Source organism: Amphibalanus amphitrite, unplaced genomic scaffold (assembly GCF_019059575.1).
Source record: "Amphibalanus amphitrite isolate SeventyFive unplaced genomic scaffold, NRLGWU_Aamphi_draft 000674F_arrow, whole genome shotgun sequence".
NCBI classification, from domain to species: Eukaryota; Metazoa; Arthropoda; class Thecostraca; order Balanomorpha; family Balanidae; genus Amphibalanus; species Amphibalanus amphitrite.
In genome coordinates this window covers 239346-260811 of record NW_024882168.1, presented here as the reverse complement: position 1 = coordinate 260811, position 21466 = coordinate 239346, and the positions used below count along the sequence as shown (strand labels likewise).

The window sequence follows — 21466 nt, the reverse complement described above, 5'->3', positions numbered from 1 at the left end:
CGTGACGCCATACTGTTGACGTAATGGGTAGTTACGGCGCACGATTGCCGCGAACTTGGCGGCGGCATTAAGTGACGTATTAGCCTAAAAGTAAGAGTTTACGCACTGCAGTCATGACTCATGATAGTATATATATTTTTGATAAATATTTTTCCAATATGATGTATTTAAAAAAAGTTGGGTTTAGGAAAAATTTGGACATTAACTTCGAACATTTAGCTGATGACGTAAAACAATATTGCGGCAATCGTGCGCCAGAATTGCCCCTTACGTCAGCAGTATGACGTCAGCACATTACGTCAGCTCGCGCAATTTGATAGCAGCGTGCTGCTATCACCGGTGAAACAGGGCCCAGACCTTCAGGCACCGTGAAGGGCACTCTGTGATGATTAGGCCGCGCTGTAGGCCCCACCGGCTCGCAGACAGTTTTTGTTTCATACCGGCGGGATGTGTTATTACGAGAGGTTTTTATACTGAGGCGAAACGCAATACATCATCTTCTTGTGGTTATGTTCGTTTGTCATTTGTTACCGTGAATTAAAGGGATGTCTGCTGGCTGCTTTTTGTCCCGGTTCGTTTGGGAGAGAGGCTGTCTCGAGCTTATGATGCTACAGGCGCCCATGAGAGAGAGGATAACTTACTGCTTGGTTAGCTCGAGGCAAGGTTGATCCATACTATAGCTTAGATTAGAAGAAACTGCGGAACTGTATAGTGTGCAGTTTCTTGTCGGCGAGCTGGTTCCACTTCCTATTGCCCCCTCGTAAATCTTCCTCTGATTTCGCTACATAATTTGATGATTGGTCCATCCTAGTCATTCTCTTTCGCTCACAAGAACTGCAAGACTTTACATCTCTGCTCCGTCTGCCACTTGATAAAAACAGCCCGTCAGCCGTGCTCGCTAATGCGCCGATGAGCATTCGACATCTCGCGCTGATAATGCCTGTTGTTGCTGCGCCCTTTCAGCGCTCCCGTCCCGTCGTTCGTCAATGGGCGCTGCCTGAAAGCCTGCCTTAGGACGGCCAATAGTTACCTCTCAGTGGAGTTCGAAGGCCTGTGTGGGCGACGAGATAATTCGGGCGCCGTCGCGTTTGCCGTGAACAAACACAGTCGGTTTAAAAGGAGAGCCTGACGTGAGGTTGGTTTTGAACCTGAGACTTTCAGTCTGGGAGCCGTTAAGGGGCGACCAAGCAGCGTCGCTCTGACCAAGCCAGTGGCTAGTATCGATCGTCTGTTGTCTAGGTGGCACTAGCGAATCTCTATTCCCTTTTATATAATACCCTATATATCCATCTAAGTCCTTATGTCAGTAACAACAACACATGTCCTACCTTCTACGTAGTGCTGGCATTGCAGTACGATGTATAGACACATTTATTGAGACATTTCGGATGAGTTACAAAGCGCCACAGCCACGTCCGCCGCCGCGGCGCCGCTCTCCACAGCTGGAGACCACGCCACGCCACGCCCGCACACAGACACACAAACAGGCGCCCCGCCCGGCGTCGCTCAGCGCTCAGGACGGACACCGACCGACGGCCGGCCGCGCTGCGCCGCGCGCGCGACAAATCAACAACTTGAGCAGTAACAATAGCACACAATAAAAAGCGGCAGCGGCGGCGCGACGGCCCGCCGAGCTTCTATGAATCCACAGGATTTCACACAACTCGACAGTACTCCTCTGGAATCCTCTCAAAAGTCAACGGGAGTCCGGTCAAACTACCAGAGTCCGTTGGCGTCTATTGGCATCGATGAGATTCCAGATTCCGCTGATGTGGGGAATCGCGTGCGACTGTTAACGTTTTCCTCAAACAGATAAGTTCAACTCCGGATTCCTCTAGCTCTGGACTCCGTGGTGGAACACTAGCTGAAACATCGAGTCTGCTAGAGCAGCCAGTGCTTCAAGAAATACCGAATTATTAGTTGCACCTGGTAGCGAGACACGAGTCACGACACCGTTACTGGAGTTGAACGGAGGCCGGCAGCCAGAAAAGTTTCAAAGGATCCGCTGGAATCCAGCAGTAGAGTCCAGTAGAGCTTGCTGGAGTTAAGTAGAGCTCGGTGGAGTCCTCAAAGTCCAGCAGAGAGCAGCAGTCCGCCAGAGTCCACTAGAGTCCAGTCCAGGAGAGTTCTCTGGAGTTCAGTAGATCTCTGTTCAGTTCGCTAGGAAATAGCAGAGAGCAGTGGTCCACAGTTCAAACAACAAAGTCATAGTTCACCAGAGTTCAGCAGAGTCTGACGAGTCCCCGGAGTCCGACTCCGACTCCGACACGGAAGCAGTGGGCGTCCAAACCGCCGTTTGATCTCAAATCACTATCAATTTGCATACACTTTCCTTACATCACTCGCTCACCCATCAGTACATCACCCGCTTTATCAGGACAACAGTCTCACCGCGATCCCGACCCATACCAGAGCCACCCACGTGACTTGGGGCACCGCCAGTGCCGGCACACCACTGAATGTCACGTGACTGGGCCGACTGACGTCCAGAGGTCGGGTCAGCTGGTCTGCCCCCAGGGCGTTCACCACCAGCACTGTAACCGGCCCGGCGAGCTCGGGCCTCAGAGCCGCTATCTGCAGTCGCCACTCGAAGCAGCTGTTGTGGGGGCCGTCAGTGTAGTTGTCTGCGGTGGCCAGGTCGGAGCGGTGGCCGGGCCGGACGGCCAGCTGCCCCACGGCCCACAGGAGGGAGGTGGGCGGCGGGTCGGCGCAGAACGAGGCCACCAGGGAGGCCGGCTGGCCGAGCACCGCCTCCCCGAGTACGGTGATGTTGGTCACCATCGGACGGCCTGTGAGAGCAGAGGGGGGAGAGAGTCAGAGGAAGGGTGTCAGGGGTGAGCTGGGGAGGTGCCAGGGAGGGGTCGACCGCCGACTGGGGGGTTGGGGTAACATCGCAAAATGGAGTAACAGGGTTGGCGGCAACATCAGCGGGGGGGGGGGGGGTGACTGTCAGCGAAGTCATGCCATGAGTTTTTAGTCCGAGGCTTTGATTTCGTCGGTATGTGAATAAATATTACGCAAATTAAAACACGGTCGAAGGACTCGGGTTTAGCGGCAACTATGTAAATCACATTGACGAGGGTCAGGAGTCGTTTAACACGACTAAACCACTTTGGCAAACGTTCTTGCGACAATAAACTCCCATAATAAGTCTGGTACTCTAGCCATGACTAGCTAAATTGGCACTGAACTTTAGAAAAACGACCCAATTAGCCGAGGCATTTTTGTTGGATCAGCGTTATTGGTGCTTGTTCGCACCTGCCGTTTAATATATCCCCGCGGTGTGATCCAATTCCAAGTTGGGTCCGGTGCCGATGGCTTTGGCGACAGCCTAATTGAGCCCAGTAAAGCCGGTTCTATAGGCGGACAGGTGACCAATATTGGTCCGCCCTTTAGCACGAGGCCGAAATATAACTGGAACGCTCGGAAAGTCGTACGAGCGACTTCCCGAGCGGGGAAGCGAAATAATCTAGGAAGATAACTGCACTTGCACAAATACCGTAAAATGCATTGATTGTATTTCATTTCTGGTGAAGTACGTACATGCGTCGTTTTCCATCGAACCGCCCCCTCATTGTTTATTGAAACAGCCCGCCCACTATTGCGAATTTCTGGACCCACAGCACGAGTTTTCCATTGTGCATCGGTCGTATTTATGGTTCCAATCAGTAGTCCAAGTGCCCGCCCGCGACTCATCAATAGCTCTGCAGTCGATGGCCGCGGCTGTCCCATTCCGACAGCGGATAAGGAAACCCACACTGTCGTTTATAACAATAGACACAGTGTAACATAGACACTATCGAGTGCAGTTACGAACAAGTGGCGATGAGCGATATGTGGTGCTGAGCAGTTACGCAAACATAGAACGGTGTTATTTGTATGACATATTCGTCACTGTTTGACACTAGCCAAACACATCTGTATAACCTGTGGGTACTCAGCACAGCCTCGGGTTACATGACTCCCCCCTTCCCTAGACTAGCGCCGTTCGTTAATTAATTAGTCGGCCTGCGGGTGCTGAGTGTTCGATTTGTGTAAACGCTGTGTCACTTGCGCCGATTAATCGTTCGCTGTGTTGACAGGGAAGCAAACACTCGCACGAACACTATGTGCATCTGCGCTGATTGGCGGTAAGGACAATCATGTTCGGCTGTAAGTGCGCAGCGCGGAGGGTGACGATGACGGGTTGCTATGGAAACCACAGCACGGAGTGTGCCAGAGAAGATTAAGTTTCTGCTAAAATTGTTTCTGAATCTTGTGACGCTTTTACGTTTAACCTTACTTGGACAATTTAGCTGAGTGGCTATAAAAATGACGTATCGGCGACAGAGATGTAAACGCTTCGTAAAATAAAATGCAATGAATTGTGCGGTTTGGCGAACTAGAGCGTGAGAACTAGCGTCAGTACATCAGCAATGATTATAATTAAACGCTCTGTATCAGTTAGGCACATCTATTCATTACGAGTTTGTCCAAACTGCTGGATTTAACGGGGGAGTTTGCAATCTGCTAAGAAGTTTGCTCCGACCGACCTGTTACGCAGGGAACCCGTACTCGCAAATAGGTTGAGAATGTCCGTTCTCGGAGCTCTCAAGCTGCAAAAGCTATTCCCCAAGGTTCGTCCCGACGAAACCTTCTCATTGACAACAGCTGTAGGCAGCGTAAAGCCCATGCAAAGCCCTCGCTTGGTGCGGCCATTCAGAACCGGGAAATGTTTGTTGGTGAAGCGGGGCGGAACCGTCCGCTTCGGGGGCGGAATCACCCAGTCTGCGGTAACGGCACCCTCCCCCCCCTTCCGTCACGCCCCAACCCCCCGCGCTCAGCGACCGTGACGTGATGCCACATCACGTCATTCGCGCCGCTCTGCCGACAAATACAAACAAACAAGCCGTGTGCGTCGGCACGCATCTGCATACAAAAACACCCTCCGAGCCGCCGCCCCCAGTCCGCCCGGCCTAGTTACTGGGCAGCCCTAGTTACTGAGCATCCCAGTCAGCTGGTGAGAGCTATACGAGCTGAGACCCGGAGCTGCAGCCGAGAGCCGCTAAATCACAGCGGTCCGGACGGTGTATCCGTGTCCGCGGCTGATGTAGGCGCTCGGACGCTGGTTTAGGCGCTCGGACGCTGATTTAGGCGGTTGGACGCCGCTCTGGAAGGGAGAGCCGGCGCCGCTGAGACGGTCCCTGGCACGCCTCAAAGGAGCGCCAGGCGGCAATCAGGCGGCTCATTCAGAGAAAGAGCTACGGCCGATGGGACCGGCTGCGAGAACTGGGTGCTAGCCAGGCTGGGAAACGCGCGCTGACTGACTACACGGGGCCGTCTCAGGCGGAGCCACGTGCGGACGTGTCGTCAAGAGGTTAAATCGGTCCTCGCGGTGCTGGTCCGTCCAGCGGCAACGGATCGCCATGGTAACGAGCGTTGTAGAGGCCAGTATCCTTCCAGTTCGCGGCGGTATGCCGGTTAGGAGGCGCCGATATTACAGACGCAGCACTCGTGTCTGCCATTTTTCTTCAATCAGCCCAATGAGCTCGATCGTGTCGAGAGATCAAACGAGATCAGCCCGCGGCCGTTTCGCCGGGTGGGTTTTGGTCGGCCAACGTGGTCAGCCCCATATTGCTGCGCTGACCAGTCTCGCTGACCGATAGCGGTCGGTTTCTGAAGCCACAGCGCGCTCCGTGGTCGAAGGTGGAGATTGTTGATCTCCTCTACCCTTTCTCACGAACCATAGCGGGTCGTTGAGACCTTCAACCGTTCTTACGAAGAGATACTGTCAGATTTGCGTCGTATCACTGAAGGAGAGAGAGGATTTCTCGCTGTATACTGAGTTAAAATGTTCTTCCGAATATTTACGGGTGTCCTGTCGCAAAATAATCGTGTCAGCATGAAATACTACCCTAGCTGGGGCACAGCAAAGAGTGTACTAAATAACCGTATCTCATTCTCTCAAGTCGTCCGTATATCATACCAAGCGACGCATATTCCCTTCCTTTCGCACCTTTTCATAAACACGCTCTACCGTTCTCATCTCGATACGAACTCCCCTGCCGGCCGGCTGAGCCAGCTGACTCCGTTTTATGAGGCCTGCCGGCCTGAATACGTCGTTACATGAACGGAACGGGCTCGGCGGCGCCGAATCACCCTATCGACTGGCCGCGTGGCATCCTGTCCCTCTGAGAACCGTCTCTGTAGCTCAGAGAATGGCTCCGTCACCGTCGCTGTCGCCGTGAGTCGTGTTCGATAACGACCGACTGTACTGCGGCCGACAGTCACTCTGATGCGATATGCTCTCGTAAGGCGCTGTTATGATGCGATAAATGTTGACAGCTATTATGAATATGGAGAACCGAAAGTGACTCCCAGTTATGCTTCCTGTCAGGTAAGATATTGAGCAATTACAGCGAGTAAATAAGCCCTGATTTATTCCTAGAACCAAATTAGGTTTAATCGATGTATTGCTTCCCCATAACTAAGCTGTGCCACTCCAAACATGCCTAACATGAACGTTTCGACTTTCGTGCCAGCTAACAGCTTCAGAGCCCTCGCAATAATTTTGAAGGACATACCTAATATTCACCTCTCCCTTCCTCGGCCAGTAACAGCCGATGACCAGAAATATCCCAATATAGGCGCTGCCTCCGATCAGTTCTTTGTCCGTATTCACCGATTGGGATGCCCTGCCATGACCGATCCTGGCCGGTCGCCATGGGGCAGGGTAGGCGGGGGCGGCACTTTTTCACGGCTGGTGGCCCAGTATCCGGCTATTACCGCCCCAACCCTCGTCCAGCCCTTTGGCCCCTCCCCGTATCCCCCCCCCCCCCACAGTGCGCAGAGGGCACCAGCCAGCAGCTGTTCGAAATCGCCGGGACATCGGAAAGGCTCACTAGCAAAGTAGCACCAATACCGAGAACAGGGCTGAAACGGTTTCAAATCAGAGGGATTTCAGATGGTACGATGGCAAATAAAACATGACCCATTAACCCGCGAGTTGCTGGGGGGGGGGGCGTTAAACGCCCCCACTTTTTTCGCCGGGCCATAGCATAAAAACGGCGGGCCGCAGGCGCGCTAAATTTTGGGTACCTGTAGGGAATTGATTGAAGTTTATTGTGACAAAGTTTTAAAACAATCGCTCGGAAAATGTTTGAGATATCGAGGTTTTAGTGACGTCATGATTTCTGAGTTTTCGACCAAAAACGGCATATGTTCAAAAAATGATATAAAATCACAGAATAGACATACAGACATGTCGTAAACGCCATTAGACCTCCAATACCATGAACAATCAAATGGCTATCTTCGATTATTGATTATCGTTTCGCATTTTCCAAAATCTTGAACTGAATCTTGGCAATTTCTCGTGACTACTTCACGACCATGATACATGCATTTCTTAAATTGAACTTTTTGAGCCAAACACGTACACATATGATAAAATGAATGTCACCATCGTGTTCTACGCCCCAAATTACTCATAAAACATGTGTCACAGGCTGCGAATATTAGTTTTGATTTTCGGGGATATGTACCTACCCGGTTGACCTGACCTTGACCCTGACCTATGCTTGACTGACCCTTACATGGAGCTGACACTCTTGTAGGCCTTATATGATGGATTGTGCATCGTTTTGACAGAGTTTATGACGAGAGGCGCCCATTGCGAAGTCCTGAAGTCCATGTTACTGAAAGCCTGATTTCAGGTGTTTGACCTGACCTTGACCCGACCTGTGACTTCAACATTCAACTTTAAAGTACTCATCTGAAGCGTCTCGTCGCGTTCTTTCGTTTGCCGCCTCGTGCGTTTCGCTGCGCCTATTGGTTCTCGAGTTATCGGCTAGGGGGGTTTAACGCCCCCCCCCCCCCCAGCAAACGGTGGGTGGCGAAATACCCCAGCAACTGCCGGGTTAAATCGTGCTTATTTGAAATCAATAAAGCAAATTGGATTAGGCATACCTTACTTTAAAAGTTTATTCCTCTAAACGATTGTTTTAGTTGTAAAATAGTCAATTGCATTACTCGTCTGGAAAATTATATGATATAGAGAAGAGCGTTTTACCTGTGACTTTGACGAAGAAGCTGCGCGCCCTGGCCCTCTGTTTGGTCTCGACTTCAGAGATAGGCGGCATCTGGCAGGTGTAGATGCCCGTATCGCCGTACAGGGCGCCGTCCAGGTGCATCCTGCCGGAGAAAAACAACACAGAAATGTCCCAGGGGCTCTGCAAAACTCGGATGGATCCTCTACTGCACAAACAGATGGCAGTATCGTTATAGGAGGGCGCTCAGTCTGATTTATATTCATGTGTTTATGTCTCAGCCTATAATGGATTCCTACCGGAGATCGACACAATCGCTCCTTTCCGCTTTTCCGGACATTTAATCGATTTGGAAAAGGCCGTGGGCCGCGCTCCTGCAGCATTATCGAAATGATTATAATGCTTAGCTTTGTGGGTGATCGTCTTTGACGACTGCTTACGAAGCATAGATCCACAAAGGGTTTGAACGATATTGAGTGAGTGCCTGGGCGTGATTTGGGATATGAACGAAGACGTATATAAAAGCTTCTTTTAGATCTGATGAGAGGCGAATTTCAGAAACATCGCAACAAAATTATGCTGTCAAAAACAGACGAGCACAAAAGCTATCTTTGGAGTCGTGGGCTGCCGAAGCACCTCGGGGTCTGGTGGCCAGGTGCGTCTGCTCGTTTCGCTGCCGATCCCGTCAGCAGCGAGAGGTCATCACCGACCGACCGCCGCGAACTTATTTTGGCAGCTGCTTTATACGAGCGCAGTACCGAACTTTGTGGCTGTTTCTTGTCATCCATTGCACAGCTGCGGCAGTGGAGGGCCGCTGACGAGCTCCTAATTCGTCTCGGAGAACTTCGGCCCACCCAATTACCCTCGAGACAAAAACGGCGCGCCGCCGAGTTGGCCGCGCCGCCAGCGCCGCAACTGGTCTGCTGCGCGCCGCTACCGTCGCAGATGGCTCGCTGCGCGCCACCACCGCCGCAGCTGGCCTGACGTGAGCGTCAACACCTATTCCCGAGACGTGCCGAGCTTGCGGTGGCCGCCCTCAGGACCTGCGTTCCCCGGGGACGGGGAGGCCGCGTGCGGCGGCGCGCCGCTTTCGCCACCGGGCGGTCAGTGGGGAGTGCGTATTGACAGCCGCGCCATCGCCGCCGCCGCGCCGAAATTGAATCAGAGCGCCGCGACTGGCCAGCGGGGGTGGTGTCGTGGTAAGGGTGGAGCGACTGAATGTGTTAGTCGGTCTATAACCCCGGCCACCGCCCCGCACAAAGCTGGGCTGGGTTGGCCGGTGTGGGCTGGAGTTTCCAACACAGCTGGGCTGGATTGAAGTGGTCTAGCCTGAGCCAATGAGACAGTCTGCTCTGCCTGTGGGCTGAAGCCATGAGCTCTCTCACTGGATCACCCATATCGCCTGCAGCTAAGGATAACTGACAGTCGAGACAGTCGAGAGCACTCTCTGAAGTGATCCAGATGGAGGCGTCGAGCCGGCGCGGTGAGGCGCTCAGAATAAGACAGAGCTGGACGGTCAGACGGAGGCAGCCTGCCGGCCGGTCGGTTATAGTCACTGAATGTTACTAGACCGACTTCGGACCGGCTGGCTGCAGAGGGGACCGTGTCCGTCAGACGGGGTGTGGATCTGGCTGACAGACTCTGACCAGCAGACGGGGTCCGGTCAGACGGTGACGCTGTGCTCGGCCGACAGCCGTTTCTCGGCCGGCCCAGGTGGGAGGTCGATACCTCTCGTCCGGTTCTGATCGGCCCCACATGGCCCCTGGCGGCGGCTGGTTCATAACAGGGTCGGCAGACGGACCGGCCGCTCAGGAGGGCTGAATTATTGAGGCGGCCGTGCCGGTAGCGCGCCGGTAAATTATGGTCTCCGCGGCGCCGCCTCTGCCGAGTGGTCTGCCGCCTCTGCCGGGCGGTCTGCCGCCTCTGCCGGGTGGCTCCGGCTGTCAGTGCCCCTCCCCTATACAGAAACCGCCCCCACAGAGCCCGCCCCCACAGACCCCGGTGCCGCCTCTGCCGGGTGTCTTGCCGCGTACCGGTTCTGGCTGCTAGTGCCGCCCCTACAGACCCTCTCCTTACGAGTACAGAACCTGCCACTGCCTCTGCCGGGTGATCTGCCATCTGCCGTCAGTGTCGCCCTAACAGACGCCCCTGCCGCCTCTCCTGACGCCTAGGTTTCCTTTTTTCAATATAAAGTGATGGTGTGACTTCGAAAGGAAGAATTATTTCTGCACATTTCAGAGCTAACTTGACATTTGTTTCGGCTGTTAAATGCCCGCGCGAAGCGTTAGTTCGGATGAAACTATTCAAGCACAAAGACTATCCCTGCCAGCTATTTTCACCACGCTCCGAAAATAGGCCATCTTCAAACAATGCCGGCATTTATTCCACCCAACAGCAGCAAAAACTCTCCAGCTGATAGCAGCCAAATCTTGAAAGGAATCTCAGAAGAGAGAAAACCGGAGCCATCGAGAGCTTCAAAGCGATCTGCCGAGTATATGGGAAGCGGCGACTACGGCTGTGATTTTGAATGATCCGGCGGTGGGCGGTGGCAATGATTAACTGATTTGTGTGGTGTGTGGATGATCCGTTTGATCTGCTGAAGTTTCTGTACCAGGTCGGTTGGCAAATAGAAATGCGCGGAGCCTGTTGATATCAAATCACTGTTGACACATTACGGCTCGGATCAAATGGACGAAAGGACGCAGCGAGTTAGCTGAATGGGAATATGCGGGCGGCAGTAGCGGGCTGCGACCAACTCGTAATTAATCCACCGCTCGCAAAACGGGAATGGTGAGGCGTTTTACCACCTCAGGCCTTTTGGCTAGATCAGAGAGAAGAACATTCATTTATTATTAGGTATCTTTTATTATTTCTTGTGTAACGAATATAAAATACAAAATAACAGCGATAGCCCTTATAAATTGACTAACTACAGCAATACAGTGAGTTCCAGATTAGGTGGCAGGACGATTCAACACCGCCATGCATTACTCTGCGCCCGCCGCGCCGCACGGTTATCGGGCTGCGTGCCAGGCGGCACAGCATACCTTCAGGCGCTACTACTGCTGCCACCTAGTGACAGGAGTATAAGCTGTCATGGCCGCCCGCTGGTATTGGCCAAGATTACTTTGGTATTGGCTGCATCGACACGGACGGGGAGGTAGGCAGTAGCAACAAGTTAAGCTCATTGTATGCATGTTTGCTTTTTCTGATACGAAAGCAATTATCTCTACTCTACATAGGAATGATTGTGCGTTTGCTACGTGTTGAGATCATCGGCACGGCTAAGCCTTAGAAAAGCGGTGCCGAGGACATTCGTTGGCTTAACAGAGATGCGGTTGTCTCAACATACAGATTCAATTTTTATTGCAACAAATGTTTCTTTTCATTATATTTTGCTTAACAATCATGAAGAGCAATGTGTTCCAAGTCAACTCTTGAACCTAACCATATCTAACCTTCACCTTTCACCCGACTACTCCCCTTATCTATACACAAGCCTCTCCGTGTTGGCCTTTATCATTCTGACGTTGACCTCGACTGACTAATTTGTGGCAATGCTACATCTGACAACCACTGACAGGCTTGTGGCTGGTGACCTTTAAATATCAAGCAACTCATTTGTCATTTCGTGACCTCTGTCTAGCCTGAGATAATGTCGACACCCGTTCACCTCAACATGTCACCTGTGCTGCGCGACCCGCAACCTTTGACCCCTGTCGACTGACCTCAGGTCAGGTCAGTCAACTCCCCAGGAGGTGACTGACCTGTGACCCCTGCCGACTGACCTGTGACCTCAGCTCACTGACCTGTGACCCCGCGAAGTGACGGCCGCCTGTCCGCCGGCCGTATCCTCCCGTACCCAACAAGGCGACTCGCGGGTCCGGTCCTGGCTGCCCGGGTCGCTGCATTTGAGCGACACCGGCGCGCCGACGGTGGTCTGCACGGTCCGGAATCCGGTGTTCTCCACACCGGACAGTTCGTCTGATAAAAACAGACAACAGAGATAGAGGTTAACAGAGAGTAGATGTGAGAGGCCGGAGGGGAGGAGACGAATAATGAGGTAGTGATGATCATGGACTTGTCGGTCATTCAGGTACAAATGCTATGAAAAACAATAACAATAACACGTCGTCGGATGTAATGCAACGAACCACTGAATGTCGAATCAATATTCTGGTCTCAATTTGCTGACTTCATGCTGTTGAGATGTCAGCTTCGAGGTCAACTATTGACCCAACCACCACGCATTGTTAAAATTGAAACAACGTCAAGCTCGACCTTGTAATGCACTTCGTGAATTTGTGGGCAGCGCCTGCTCAGGCCAGCTTTGTGAAGCCGTTACGCCTGCTGATCCACTCAGCAGCGGCCCGATAGTGCACTCGGGACCAATTGGAGTTATGTGCGTCTAATGCCAGCCGGCGCCGCGGGGCTCTACTGGCTGGACAAAACCTGCAGCCCGAGCTCAGCGAGATATATTGGAAGTTACGGACTGGGCTGGTATAAGTTCTATGCCTACCTACTCAGCATATCATTTTGAGAGCAAAATGGGTATAGTTATTTTGCTTGGGTAAAGTGCCTCACTGAGGACGGTAGGGGAGAGTGGGGAAAGATGCCCAGGGTTTTACTATGTCATATATTATTCGAAAATGACGATCGGAAAGCAATAACTTGGAGTTTCAACGGAAGCCGACATCATTTTTCTCCAAAAATATTACAATTTCGTGCCTGAAATATGATAACTTTTTTTGCTATTAAGCATTTTCCTGAAGAAGTGAAAGGGGGCATCTTACCCCACAGGGTGGGAAAGACGCCCCCTGGCGTTGGGGAAGATGCCCCCTGCACTATAAGTGACATAAATGGGCACGTGAATCGCCTGAACGAATCAGTAGTCCCTTCGAGCCTGCAGTAGACACCAAACGTCATCGTAAGGGCCCTCAAAAGTAGTCGTAAGGGGCTTCAGGGGTCATCGTTAGGGCCATCATAGTCCAGCGCGGCCAAACAAGCCTCCGTGGTGGCGTTCGGAGACCACTGTGGAGCCCTTATAGGTCTTCATGATGCTTGAGGGCCCTCGAGCCCATCGTGGGGACCTCAGATGCCAGCGCGGCCCCTGGAGCCAACGTGGGAGCCCTCAAAGGATGTCGTGAGGGGCCCTGGAGCCAATAATGGGGCCCACAGAGGCCGTCGTGAGGCCTCTCAGAGTCAAATGCCGCCCAAAAAGTCGCTGTGTGGGCCGAGAGACCGGCATGGGGAGCATCCGACCGTACTGGACTCTCAATAGTCCCAGATCGGCTTTTGTCTCTCATCACAAGTATGTAATAAATGATTTGACGGGCTGCTTGAAGGACAGCCTACGGATTTAGGGGGGCGTCTTTCCCCATCAGGACACTGGGGCATCTTACCCCATGGTACCGAAGTAACATTAAATCAGTACCATGTGTTAGCCATAAAACTACACCCTGAAACAAACTGTTTGGGACACAGTAGACGCATGTTAATGTATCACGACTATAGCAAGGAACGCAAAAATTATCTACCTTCTTTGATATTTACAATGTTTTGACACCAAAATATTTTTTGAAAGTAGCGAATAAAAAACATGCACTCACCAGCCAGCCGTTGCCCAACTGAGCTTCGCAAATTTTTGTGCAGTTAACAAGGCAGGCTTCTGCTTTACGCTAAGAACATTAATTTCCAGGTTCGCTTTGTTTCGCCGCTAGAGGGGGTGGGGCGTCTTTCCCACCCTGGGCATCTTACCCCACTCTCCCCTACAGGCATCTCTGAGACTCAGTCTCGACAGTTCACTCAAGCAAATGTTCGTCGTGCAGCACCGCCCACACTGCCCCTCCCCTTAAATCGCTATTACTGCGCCACTATCGCTGCACCCGCGCCACTATCGTCTCAGCCGCGCCACTATCGTCGACAGGCCGTCGATGTGCGCCGGCCGCAAATCACGGCTGAGCTCGGCCCGGCGGTGAAGGAAAGGGCCACAAATTAGACGGTGTGCCGATGTTAAGGTCGATACTGCCCGCGATACGCCGAGTGGTGCAGGTCGGTAAAACGGTGCCTCACAGCCCACACTGTGTCTGTGAGAGCGTGGAGTGAGTGAGTGAGTGAGTGAGTAAGTGAGTGAGTGAGTGAGTAAGTGAGTGAGTGAGCGAGTGAGTGTGTATGGGCGGCTGTCAGTGTGTTGGGTATGGTTTATGTATCCCTATGTCCGTGTGTATGTATGTCTGTGTGCATTTGCCTGAGCGTGTATGCGTCTGAGTCAGTGTCACGCTGGCCGAAGCGCTATCGATCCGCTCTATTCTTTTGAGCCTTACGATGCAACCGCGACCTTGAGTTGCAGACGCTACACAAACATAAAACTACCGGGTCGGCTCGACCTAGCGACATGCAGTCGGCAGCAATTTGGCGGTGTGTTACCACGGACAATAGTCACCAACCCGCGGCATAATGGGCTGAATGATTTAATAACAGAGTAAACAAGCAATAAATCGACCATCAACAGTCAACACCGTATTTGGAATCGTCGGCGAAATAAATGGGGGTGGGGGGGGGGGAGTATCGCAAACTCATTACGCCAAGTTTGTAAGTGCAATGTGCATGAACCGTAAGACGGGGCTTTTTGCACGGCTTGGAAATTTTGACACACCATGCTGCGATCACCTAAATCAATATGATAAGAAAACTGTCAACTAGTTTGCAATTCAGCGCGAATGCTTGTGAGGTTGAGCGGTTGGCAATAAAGACAATATCTAACAGCTCTCAACAGACAGACAACACCGTTTTGGTCTTAAATAGGTAAAAAGAAATGAAAAAACCTATTTTTTGATTTGTCTGAACAAAATGAACAATTGGCCGTGCATGTTTTTGTCCTGGCCGAGCCATCGGTAGTTGTTTTTCAGTTAATGTGAGCCATTTCCGCACCCATCAGCCCACATCAGCGCCGCCGTTTCGGCCGAGCAAAACGCTGCCCGGGCGAGGCTGATCAATTATGGAAGTAAGTGAGCCGCCCGCTGCACTCTGGGCAATTTCAGTCAGAACTTATGGTCGTCACACAGTATTTGTCCCGCCAAAATGGACACACGAGTTTAGGTACAAACAAAATAAATGTGCCGACTCGGTTAGGAGCGGCACACTTAATGTCCCGGTTTAAAAGGCACGGCCAAAACCATATACGGTACTGATCAGTTTGGACGCATTGGCACCGATAATTTGAATGCAGTTTGGATGGAGCGTTACAGCATGATCCAGTTGAAACTTGCATCCGACCTTAAATGTGTATTTTATTTTATTTTATTTTTTTACTTTATTCGTCTTATTTTATTTTATTTCACTTTGTTGAGGACAGTTATACGTTTTACGTCTCAAGTTCTACCAATATCTACTTCAGACGCTCAATTAGAAGGAAGCCGTAAGACCGACGTCTTAAGTTCCTGGACCTACCTCTAACGTTCAGGTTGTAGCTGTCGATCCTATCACTGAAGATCATGTTCAGTTACTGTTGGACCTACCTCTGACGTTCAGGTAGAAGCTGTAGGAGGTGACGTAGTTGCCCAGGTTGTTGGACCTACCTCTGACGTTCAGGTAGAAGCTGTAGGAGGTAACGTTGTTTCCCAGGTGGTTGGCCGTGCACTGGTACCACCCCGCGTCCTCCATGGTGATCGGGTTGAAGAGGATGGTGCCGTTCTTCACCGGCACGCGGGGCGGCGAGTTGTCTGTCCGCAAAGTGGGAGAAGTCGTCAGTTTCCGACATCGGAGTGAAACACAGTAGCAACTAGCAAGGCTTCCTAGTTGTGCAGTACGTCATATGATTGTAGGTAATCTTGCTCACCTACGATTGTACTCATCTACAATATATGTATATCTTCTTGCAAAATACATATGCCACCTCTACACATTATGACATGACGATGCATAATAAAGCTATCCCTCTCTGAGTCATAAGTTCAAAGTTACACCCCAGAAACCTGACAGGCAACACACACCGATTGGCGGAACTAACAAAGCCGCGCCCCGTCGGAACATGGGGCCCCAACTATAGTGGAACAAACGACCGTAATTGACACCGGCGGCTGTATCGCTGAACACGCCCCAGCGCACTGGGCGCCGGCTGACGCATCGGGTCAACTGGACTGGAAAGGACATCCCCAGACCAACTAGATCAGATGCAATCACACGCCAAGCATTGAGGTTAAACACAATTCCTGATTCAGGAGTTTACTGAGAACTGTTGCAGCCATGGAGCGTCTCGATGGTGCCTATAAATGACTTGGTGGATCATATTCAGAGCCTGAAAACATATTCAGAGCCAGAGTAGCCTGGCGTTATGAGTAAGAGGTCCATATTCAGCACCGGGTCTCACCTTTCACCCAGCGCGGTGGTACCGGCGGGTTGGACTCTGCCAGACAGGTGAGGTTAACCCTCATCCCGCGCAGGATCGGGTTACCGAACGCCGGTGTTCGGATCACGGTGAAATTAGGCGGGTCTGAAACAGCACAGAACACAGTCAGCAACCACCAAAACTTGTCTGAAGATGGCTCTCTTCAAGGCAATATTATACCACCTTGATTGCTGCAACGTAAACATTGTTCAAGCACCCGTCGTGGAATGAAAGTGGGACACCATTTGACACAACAATCATTGAATGAAAATATATTGTTGCCAGGCCCAACGAACCATTTCAAGGTCCGAGCACTAACAATCCCACGAGAAAATCCCCGCGCCGACCGCTGCTGCTGGGACCACGGCCCATCCAACCGTTTTAGATGACATCCACGCCGACTGACAAGACCCCGTCCCAGTTCGAAATGTGATTGGTCTGCCATGTATGACGGCCATGTGTGTGGGCTCGAACGGGGCGCCGCCGGCCCGATGTGTCCTCCATCAGCCTAATGGAAGGGAGACACGGCTGGTGGGGCGTGACCGGGTCGTGTTCCGAATACCAGCGCCCAGGCTGGGCTGTCTAGCCCCCGCCGGCCCAGTGGACCGCTAACCCAGTGGCAGAGATAGCGGAATCCCGCCGGAGCTCTCACAGGCCAGGCTTTGATCTTTTTTCGATAAACATAATCGCAGGCCAGGCGGTTTCTAGAATCCGCTCAAATCGTCTTGTGGGATAAAGTGAATTGTTTGGGTAAGCATATGAGTTTCGTTGTGACACTGCCACACTGCCGTAAAAGCGTCTCCGTGTGAATACTGAATGCAGTTTTGAACAAATTGTTTCTGTTTCAAACGAAGATATTCAGCCATACCTACAAGTCAATTTTGCGACGACAAACCTCTTCTTTATAACTTTGACAAAACCACTGTGGCGATTCAAATCGCTCGTCCTCATCAAATAGCAATAGATTGCCAAAGTTGTCCGCTGAGTGCCGTCCGATGTGCATTGGTCCGCTCCAAATACAGCGGCGTCTCTCTCCCGGCGCCGCTGACAGCCGGTCATTGGGTGTAATCACGGCCATTCTTCAAGTTCAGCGGCAAAGTTCACGCCGTCGGGCGGGCTCTCGGAGACGGAAACTCACCGAGCCGTCAGCCAGTCGCCGGCGAGTCGGCCGCCCCGTACTGGCAGTGTGTAGCAACGAGTCTGCATTCCGCAGTCGCCGGAACGGGCTCATAACAAAGTTGGGCCGACGGATTGTGGGAAGTTGAGCCGTTGGCTGATCCGAAGTCATTTGAATGACGGCAACAAGTCAGGTCAAGGTTAGGACTAGAGTTGACCTGATTGTTGAAAGGCGGGCGGCTATTCTGTTATTTTGTTTTGTACAGTAAAGCAGGAGTAAAATAAAACTACATTAGGTGGTTCGATGCATTACTTCTTATAATCTGACAAGCCATTGCACAGTGGGGATTTTTCCGATCTAGCACGTATTTATTCGTAGAGGGCAAACCATAGGTAGAATTGTAGCCAGATTGTGCACAGATGTTGGCTGGTGTGTCCTGGTGAGAATTTTACCTGTAAATGTGCATAATCAACATAGTAAAGGGGGTTCAATTGGACCCCCCGCTCAGCCGTTTGGCCCCTGATCAAGCTAGAGCTTCGCGGAAAAGTCAAGCGTGCTGCCTATGACGAAATTAGGCCGAATATATCCAATTTCAAAGTCCAAGGTCATAAGCTGACTTTCCAAGTCAGTTTAATGACCCAACTAAAGTTGGGAAATCGAGACCTCTTGAAACTTCGCAAAGTTTGGGTGTTACGGGGTATTTTGGGGTGCTGATCACGAATTTCATGTTAGTTTTGATCACAGACGATGTCTTTATGCATTTAGGCCAGGTCGGGTCAGGTCAGGTTAGATCAATTAGTAGGCGTCCTGCCGGCCATCCATAGAAGTGTCACCTACTACTGATAGCTTCGTAACATGGAACGAAGGCACTAGAACTACTTCGTAAATATTCAAATGGCTGCTAAAATCGAAATCAGCACCAAAAACTACCCTAGAAACAAGTAAAACTCGAAAAAGTGAACCAAGATCATCAAAAGGTCAATGACCTTGACTTGACCTTCACGTGACCTTGACTCCCACCATTATGCATGGCACCAACATCATTTCACATATTTGAACGTTTAAAACCACAAAAAGACTGGAAACCGCGGATAATGTGAGCTGGCATACGCCAAATCGCGATTCCGGCCAAACATGGTCTCGAGAAATATGCCACAGGTCAAAGGTCAGTTGGGTCAGAGTCATGAAATTTTTAGGTTAGATGTAAAATTGATGATCTCGAGGGTACCGAAAGTTTCGGCGCGATCGGCCGCTTTTTGCGCGAGTAATTTGCGGAAAACCATGGGGTTTTATCCGACCCCTTCCCCCTCCCCCTCCCCACAAGTGCGATGGTTAATAAGGTTACGGTATGCATAATTTACGCTTGTCATCCTATTCCTAATGAATGTGTCTCAGAAAATATGCATCATATAAATCACGAAGTAAAATTATTCGCCTATGTCCGGAACATACCTATATCGTGCTGTTTGCCCTAGCGCTCCTCGAGTGGGGTGTTAAGATACTCTAATGTGAATATTCCGTGTTCAGGCAAGTTTCGGCAGCCAAACTAGGCGTTGTCTTGTGCAGAAGAAAGTGGCGAATTCGATAGGATATATTTCGGAGTGGAAAAGTGTGGAAAACATTGTTGATTTCCTACATTTATTTAGAATACCATTCCTTCAATATGGTGTCTGTAAGGGTTTTTTGTAAAGGGCATTTGTGTGACCTTAGTAAGGTTGTGGCATACTTTCTTTTTGCCATTCCATTCCTAATAAAGGTGCCTTTCAGACGATATGCAACTTAAAGACCTCGCAAGATTAAAACCAACAGGACAAGACAATGAAATTGAGCTATACTTTCGGGCCTTGCTGAGCCCATTGAGTAATCACGCATGAGTGTGAACTTTGGGCGCATTTTTCCTAGTTTTGCTGTGGACATACAGATAAAACAATGCCATATATGAAAAATTCAGACATTTCTTAGCCCTACTGACACAAAAAATAAAGAAAAATAAAAAAAATATTTTTTGAATTAATAGGCGCTAGATCGGAAAAATCCCCACTGTGCATTGGTCTGAATCGGGTAGCTTCACCGTCTTAGTACTAACTTACTGCAAGTGAATCAGCGAGCCACACCCCCGAGCAAGGCCACGGCGCCATCACGTTTCCAGACCGTCTGCGCCCCCCATCCCCCCGCTTCATCTGCGTCCATCAGAGACAGCAGCTGCACTTGGTGTCCGAGCGCCGCGGTCGTCCTTCACACCCGCCCCTCCTCCCTCCCCTCTACCCTCAGCCGGCAGACGCAGACACAACACTGCTGCCTCCACCCCGCGTGCGCTGATCCCTCTCCCAGTGAGGCGGTGGTCCACACTCGTGGCTGCGAGCCGCGATGGAGCCTATATTTAGCGGCGGGGCGCAAAGAAAAATGGAGCGGCGTTTGGGACAGCATAAAATGTGATGAGGGCCGAGGATCTTGCGAACAGGCAGCTATGGCGGAGGTTTTATTCAGAGCTGAACAGTTCATAGTGCTGCGGAATGGTTTACGGCAAGTGGTAGCGGTGCAATAACAGTTTGGCCGAGTCGGTTCGATAGGTCGCGGCGATAATATCGTTCGCGTTTGTCTCCGGTTGAATGGTCTCATGTCCGGCTGTCAGAGACTTTACGCTCAGCAATGGTTCAGTTGTTATCAGCGACGAGTCGCAGACGGCACTGGTATCGTGTCGTTCTGCTATGTGATCATTCTACACACAGAAAAATATTGACACCGTTAGCGGTGTAATTGCACAGTACATATCTGAGCACTTGAGGAAAGTTAATTTAGTCCCTTCCCCGCTTAAATTACTCGCGCTTCCAAATGAACACCAGGAAGATTGAAGAAGGTAATAGAACACTGTTAGGAGGGTTGGGTGTTTTACTACATGTAGCAAAACACCCAACCCTCCTAACAGTGTTCTATTACCTTCTTCCTGGTGTTCATTTGGAAGCGCGAGTAATTTAAGCGGGGAAGGGACTAAATTAACTTTCCTCAAGTGCTCAGATATGTACTGTGCAATTACACCGCTAACGGTGTTAATATTTTTCTGTGTGTAGTGTAAGAGACGCGGACATAAATCAGTCAGTCGGTCAGCCAGACACAGTCAGCCAGTCAGAAACACAGTAATCAGTCCTGACTAGTGGGCAGTCAGTGCGACAGGTCGCCACGCATTCCCAACCATTCTGTAGATGGGAAGGGAGGGCAGTCGCCCGCCAGGGACCACAGCCCAGCTTCGAGACCAAAGTTTTTGTCCAGGCCACAGAGGGGCGCCATGGGACCACAATCGGTCATCAGAGACCCCAGTCGGCCAACGAGGACCACATCCCGCCCCAGAGACCACAGGCGGTCTCCACACAAGCACAGGCGTCCTCTGTGACCGCATTCATACCCAGAGACACCTCAGGGTCACCACTAGCACGTGCTCTCCCCATTGCTATTCACTAGGCGTGTATTATGTACGGGCGTTACGGCGAGTGATACAGCAATCATCTGCGGCGCTGCAGCCGTGGCTGACGCCCCGGAGATGGGGATACAAATGATGCCGCCTCACGCACTCCAGCGAAATTACCACAGCATGGATCTTGGTAAAGGGAAGCGGTTGGAGCTTAAGAACGTTACAACGCGTTTCTCTAGTTTACAGAAACATCGCGGACGTTATTGTATGATCGCCTAATGAATGAGACATTCATGTTCGTTCACGTCTGTCCCATGCTAAAATGTTAAGAATGTTTAACAACGCTTGTAACAACCCAGATGATCACAAGCCAATGATTCCAGGATATTCTTAAATCCAGTTCTACATCCTGTGGGTGTCTCCATGTCCGTCTCCATAAAGGTCAAGGCTACTCTTTGATGACGCTCATGTTTAGGAACGAAATTACTTTCTTCCATTGAAAGGTAGTGTAGCTTGAGTATCGCCAACAC

General features: G+C 51.1%; 1 protein-coding gene across 1 annotated transcript in view; it reads right to left on the bottom strand.

Moving 5' to 3' along the window:
* Positions 1-1353: 1353 nt before the first annotated feature.
* LOC122364399 (kin of IRRE-like protein 3) overlaps positions 1354-21466 on the bottom strand; it is a 62978-nt gene continuing 42865 nt past the window's right edge. The window contains exons 4-8 of the mRNA XM_043334723.1: positions 16396-16518; positions 15605-15748; positions 11837-12011; positions 8051-8172; positions 1354-2789 (exon numbers count right to left, since the gene is read on the bottom strand). Of these exons, the coding sequence (XP_043190658.1) occupies positions 2374-2789; positions 8051-8172; positions 11837-12011; positions 15605-15748; positions 16396-16518 (980 nt within the window). The 3' untranslated portion in view covers positions 1354-2373. The remainder of the gene's footprint in view (positions 2790-8050; positions 8173-11836; positions 12012-15604; positions 15749-16395; positions 16519-21466) is intronic.